Genomic DNA, 6,553 nt, shown 5'->3' with positions numbered 1-6,553 from the left:
CACACACACACACACACACACACACACACATTTAATAAAAACAACAACAATTTAAAAAAAAAACACAATGTGTCCTTATAGTGTGTCTGTGCGTGTGTTGTTCCTTGCCTCTGGTTGCGTTTCAGCTCTGAGTTTCCTTGATGTTGGTCTGGTTCAGGGTGGCCAGATGTGGAGGAGATATGTAGAGGAGGGGAGGAAGGCCGGTCAGAAACCTTTGTTTTTGTCTTGTCTGAAGTTTGCCTCTTGCTCTTCTGACTCTCTCTGCCTTTTTTCTCTTTGTCCTTTGTTGCTGCACTCTCCCTAATGCTCTCCTTGGTGTGGCTTTTGGAAAGTGTTGCTGCTGCCTCATCCTGTAGTGTGCACACAAACGCCGTTCTGAATCTTTAATATGACATCTTGTACACATATTTGTACTTTTGATTTATTGATTGTTGTAATTTAGCATCATAAACGTGTGTGACCATGATATAGATGAGTGCTAGCTTGTATTTCATTGCAGGGGAATTCTTGGCATTAATTATTTTTCAAATTAAGTTATCATTTCCTATTTACACTTCTATATGCACTTCTTTGCACATTCTTAGACAAGATTGCCACTTCCACAATGGTCATTTTGCACTTGGGGATGTTTTAGTTTGGGTGTTTTAGTGTATATTATTGTGGTGGGAAATTACCATTACCTTTGCAACTGATGCTTGCACATATTTCCTAGCATCTTTCTTTTTTGCACCCTGTTCACACAGCAATGAGGGGACCAGGAAGGTGAAACAGTTACAGGTGAGTTGACTGTTAGACTGCTCCCTGTTTTTGGGAAAAGGAACCATAGAGAAGCTGGTGGGAGGAGGAATGGGTGGGCCGCTGGGTCCCAACCCCAAATCTTCCAACACCTAACAAGACCAAAGGAAGCAAGGAAACAAATTATTAAATGGTGATAAACGGTGGAAAAACCAGGCTACATTTTGGGAAGATATAGACAGTAAACAGAAAAATCCACCAAACCTCGACCAGTGAAGGCAGGGTGCTTCCTTTGAGCAGCTCTGTGGCACTCGGATAGTCTTTCCCTGTTACATTCAGCACAATGTGAGGGATGAAGTCTTGTAGATTGTTCAGTGGAGATACCTTGCCTCCACCCTTGTCTAATTCATCTGGTGCTGCAATCTGGCTGGGCATTGGAGACATGATCTTGCTGTTGGTTTTCTTGGTCTTCCTGCCAATGGGGGACTGTGCAGATGGGGTAATTATATTTTAAGTTGTTGTGTTCGCTGTAGTGATACTGAGGAATTCTTTGTCTATGTTGGTCTTTCATGCAAGTATAATGAGGGCAGTTTAATACTAAAGGTTTTCAAATTTCTTCTTGCTGAGTACAATTAGCAAGTATGGTGTAAGATGATAATGATATTAGGAATGGTATACCTTTTTCCCATTTAAACTTCACTCTGGGTATCCAAACATGCAACAATACCACTAAAATAGCTTAGTATGACATTTTCTCTCCAATATCTGGGTCACATGGTTTCCTTGTTTAATAACCTCATCCCTGTTATGCAGAACCAAGTTTTAGACACAGAGCTCTACAGTGCGACAGTTTCCCTTGCATTTGCAACTAATAATAGATGTTTGCAAACTGTAGAATGTATTTAGGAGTGCCGTAAAGTAACACGTGTTAGATACCTTATCCAAGTCACTCTATTAGCTAACTGGAGATAATTTTCCAAAGGTCTGTCTGGATTTAGTGGGAAATTTGTTGTACAATGACAATTAATTAACTTTGAATCATGTACAGTTAAAATTGATATTGTAAATTTGATTTTGGCCATTATTTATAATAATTATAATTTAATTCTTAAATTATTACATTTACAGTATATAAATATTAAATAAATACCGTTTGAAGTAATAATCAAAAACCTAGTTTAGTTCTATTCAAATAAATGAAATCCCTTTGCTTGTAAATGTTATTCGTATTCCTTTTCTGAAAGAAAAACACATTATCTGAAACATTTTCATTGCGCCCCTAAAATGTTTTATGCCCTCCAAAATGTTTTCTACTAAGGAGCACACTCCTTGGGAAAAAAACATTAGTTGTACCATGTCCAATGTGTTTCCTATCTGCTATGAGACTTCAGGAGGCCAAATCACACTAATTTCCACATCCAGGCGGCCTAAATGACCCACAACACAAACTGCTATGTTTATCAGTTTAGGGTTATCTATTGGCTGAGTGAGCTGCCTTTCTCCTTACATCACTTCCTGTCCAAGGTCCTGTCAATAAGTCACATAGAATATGTAAAAATAGGGCTGGATGATTAATTGAAAAGTAATAAAAGTTGTTATTCAGATCCTCTAATCAATGTCATTGTCCCATAGGAATGGGTATCAAATTAAATAATTTCTAGGCACTGACCAAACTGCCTCTAAAGCATCAAGCATGGAATAATGCCTTGTCCTGATGCTGCATTCTCTCAGACTGAACTGAACCGTCTTTGTGCAAAGTAAAATACATGCTTAAAGGACTTTGTTGAGTGAAGCCTTACTTCAAATCTAGTTATTATTAGAATATCTGCCACACTCTTGTAATGAGTAGGGTTTAAAGCTGTGAGTTCCGGCAGGTCCTTTAGATCTAGAAAGTTTAAACAAAGATTATCTGTGTCTGTCTCTACAGACGTTTTCCCTTCGGACCACAAAGTATATGAAGTATGAGACTGTTAGATAAAGAAAGTATGTAGAAAATATGATACATCGGGCTGAGATGTACACAGTGCTCTGTACACAATAATTTGTCAGACTACAAGTATGGGATTTTCTTAGTAGCTACACAGGAGTCTGAGAATGCTTTAGTAGCTATGCAACGTCACACGAGGAGAGAGAAGTAGAGTCAGATAAACGGATAAATGAGATGTGGACACATCTGGTCTGCAACACTAATGGGAGAGGACAACGCCCTGTGAGACTAGCAAGATAAGCAAAGACATTTGAGACAATCAGCAGTACATATGTAGGAGCCCGAAAGCTAACTGCTTTACCGTGGTCTGTCGAGTTGTTGCATTTGTGCTCTGCTTTGCAAAGTACAGTATATTACACTTTAATCTTTTGTCACCCAGTTCTGTTAAATAATTACTTTTATTATAACTTTTTGAAATTGGCTATTTTGTTGACAGACCTTTCCTACTAGTGAGGATAAGCAAGAAGTTAACAGTTACACAGAGCAAGCTCACGCTGTAAGAGCTGAAAAATAAATAAAAAGATTTGTGCAGTAACGTGTAATATTGTAATTTCTTTTTGATTTATAAAACTGGCATTGAAAATGTCATATACATTATTGTTGAGAAACCGGTACAGAGGTCACAGAATTGGCATCAGTACTGAATGTTTTTGAAAAATGAACGATACCCAGACCTATTGTCCCGTGTCGGTTATTTAGTATTTTTAATCCTGTTAATAATTTTTCCCACTGTGTATATTCATGTATTTTTCCTTTAAAAACATATTATGAAATGTGAAGTTATGTGACTCCGCCCCGTCCTGTACGCAGCATGGAAGCAACAAAGAGATCTCAAACCTAACTGAGCAACAGGAGCAGCAGCTTTTACAAAAGAAAAACGCAGGATTTCTCTATCTAAAAAAAAAAAAGAAACCTCCCCCACAACATTGCTGTAATGTAAGCAGTAATTATAGAGAAAACATAACTGAAAGTCAGCAGACCACACCTTCTCTGTTGTGGCATCCTCTGACCCAGCTGGGGCTTCTTCAGTGGGAAGCGGGACAAGCAACAAGCCCTGAGCTCTGTCCCAGTTTTGCAGGATGTGCTCCACCTGGTCCTGGCTTTGCTCATACACAGTAAACTGAGACTGCAGCTCATCCTCAATGGACTGCATATGGTGGATAGGAGAAACAGCAAGGGTATTACACATAGGCCCATCAGCATTTAACAGTTATCTATTGCATTTTTTGCGTGGCAGATGATCAGTGTTAGTGTAGCCTGGCATTGCCTGACTAATTTGCATATGCAGAGCAAATGAAACATTAGCTCGCAGATTAGTTTGGTTTCCCAGCTAGGTCACCTCAGTAGTGACACTAAATACTCATCTGATAATATGACAGAGTGCATTGCTCTTTGGTGTTGACTTTGTCTCTCTTTTCCATAAGATAAGAGTGCCATTGTATGTTAAACTAAATATTCTCTATAACTAAGGATAGCTCTTACACACTGAAATGTGTACCGTTATTATTCTACATCCATGTATGAAATGGATGAAATTTCCTTTCTCCTAAATGGGCGTGGATTTCTTTTGAGTGTGGTGAACTCCGTGTGGATGGAGGGAAATTAATATTTTCCACAGCTTATATTTTTACCCATAATTAGCAGTACAAAAATTAGTTTTATTAGGGTGTTTGTAGTTTTGCTTTGCCAGACCTTCCTCCACAGCGCTCAGCTGCGTAGGAGGGTCTGGCTCGTCCACAAAGTTTTCTGGGAGACTGGGTGCCGCTGAAAAATAGCCTCGGTAAGGAACTTGTTTTGATGGAACGTTTACGTTCAAAAGCTGTTTTAGATGTTAAACATAAAAAAATACCATTTGCAGAATAATTGCCTGACATCTCAAAATCCCTTTGCTTTGGGAAACAACTACAAACTTAGAGACAATGACTAAAAATGGAAAATTTGGATCATGCATGGGCGCGGGTCAGATTTGAACCCGGGGCGCTGCCAAGAAATACAGCCTACATGGGGGTCACACTCTACCGGGTGAGCTAGAGGCCGCCCCTTTAGTTTACATTTTATGTGGCGTTTTCTTTTGAGGGGTGCAAAAGTGTTCCACCAAAACACGTTTCTGAGACTATATTGCAGAGCCACTGTCGCTGCTTCTGGAGCTTAGCAAGGCAAGTGTGATTCGTTTAAACATATGTAAACAACCCAGACCATTTTTTTCTCTTATCCCAAGTGCTGTCCAGTAGGGTCTGGCTAGTCCGCTCAACATTCCTGGATGGGAGAAAAACGGCTCTGGTTCATTGGCATTTCTTTAAACCAATTACAACCGTCTTGGGCGCCGCTAAACGTTGGTCACAGCAACGGCCCCTCTGCAAAATAGCCTCAGAAAGGAACTTGTTTTGGTGGAATGTGTGTACGTAGGGAGGCGAGCTCTGGAATAAAATGTCTGTCAAGTGTGTGATAAGAATTTCACTCAAAAAAAAAAGATAAATATAATTTGATTGTCGGTTCTAGAGGATGTTTGCCAAATCGACCAGAGTTTAGAATGCCAACACAAAGAAAGTGAAGGGTGAGGGTCATCTGACGAAAACCCCAGCGGAACCAGGACTATTCCATAAATGAAACATAATCAATATAGACTACTAACAAACAAACAAAACGGAACAACGTAATAAGCCTATTCTCTTTTTGTTATGTCAGTGCATCTAGTAGTATGTTGTAATTTTGAAAAAATTCACAGGAGATTTATAAAGTGCTACAGAACTCATTACTCCCCCAAAACTTTCAGTTGTGCTGCTCAGTAGATCATACTCTACCCAGCAATATAAGAACAGGTAACTGGTAATTAAACATACTTACAGTATTATCTTCAAGTTCCACCTATATGTGTGATATTTCTCAGTATGGCATACCCCATAATATTAAACAAGGAACAACCTACAATATAAATTATTCCCTCATTACCTCGTTGTTACGTCGTAATTCCATAATTTCTTCTTTTGTAGCTAAATGTACATAAGGTACTGGTGCACAATTTAACTGTAAATTGGGAAAAATTACACTGTGCGTTGCAGAAAATAATCTAAAGAGTTACCATAATATTTTATAATAATGTGATACAGGTAAGTTGTAGTGTTGGGTGGAATGTGCCATTGCCTTTGCTTAGCAGTAAACCTACCTTTTCTTTCTCCAGATCGTCCATGGATTGAGGAGACTCTGCATGTATTGCATTGATTTCTTCTGTCTGTGAATTTTCTGCCTCTTTGATATAAGGCACTGTTGTAGCAAAGAGGACCATATGTCAGCAACTAAACCAATGAGATTACAGTCTATATGCTATTATTCACTGCATATCATTAAAAAATAATTTGTGTAAAAGTGTCCAGCATTCATTGCAGTCTCATGCACCTTTATTTAAAACATTCTGCTCTTTTGCATTCACTGGAGTCTTTTTAGAGTTGTTAGATGAAGAAATCTTCCGCCCATCCAATTGATCTGTTGACTGGAGAGGAAAGGAAACAAATTACTTTTATGATCACCGATGGGAAGATTAAATAAGTGTGCTTATGGGAGCTTGCATGCATTTTGGTACACATAGGATTTTGTTCATAGAGGAGTGTTATTATGGAATACCTGCTTTCCCACCAGCAAGGTCTTCTTCTTTGACATGTCTTTAGTATCCTTCTTTCCTTCTTCTCTCAACCTTTTCATCTCCTCCTGCTTCTTTTCTTTTTGCTCTTTTGATTTATGCTCAAGATCCCTTACAAAAACAGGTGCACACACAGCCACACGTTATTTTTTTTTAAACGTTTGAAAATCTGGTAGCCTGGAAATCCAGACCCAAAT

At 38.8% G+C, this 6,553-nt stretch overlaps 1 protein-coding gene across 1 annotated transcript in view; it reads right to left on the bottom strand.

Annotated features, from left to right (window-relative positions):
* LOC116693535 (hydrocephalus-inducing protein) overlaps positions 1 to 6,553 on the bottom strand; it is a 109,106-nt gene that overhangs the window by 51,719 nt on the left and 50,834 nt on the right. Inside the window, exons 38-44 of the mRNA XM_032522524.1 lie at positions 6,341 to 6,467; positions 6,116 to 6,209; positions 5,886 to 5,983; positions 3,708 to 3,869; positions 1,000 to 1,221; positions 681 to 887; positions 109 to 350 (exon numbers count right to left, since the gene is read on the bottom strand). Of these exons, the coding sequence (XP_032378415.1) occupies positions 109 to 350; positions 681 to 887; positions 1,000 to 1,221; positions 3,708 to 3,869; positions 5,886 to 5,983; positions 6,116 to 6,209; positions 6,341 to 6,467 (1,152 nt within the window). The remainder of the gene's footprint in view (positions 1 to 108; positions 351 to 680; positions 888 to 999; positions 1,222 to 3,707; positions 3,870 to 5,885; positions 5,984 to 6,115; positions 6,210 to 6,340; positions 6,468 to 6,553) is intronic.

This window comes from Etheostoma spectabile, chromosome 8 (genome assembly GCF_008692095.1).
Source record: "Etheostoma spectabile isolate EspeVRDwgs_2016 chromosome 8, UIUC_Espe_1.0, whole genome shotgun sequence".
In the NCBI taxonomy this organism is placed as follows: Eukaryota; Metazoa; Chordata; class Actinopteri; order Perciformes; family Percidae; genus Etheostoma; species Etheostoma spectabile.
The sequence above is the reverse complement of the archived record's forward strand: the minus strand, read 5'-3'. Positions and strand labels throughout refer to the sequence as shown.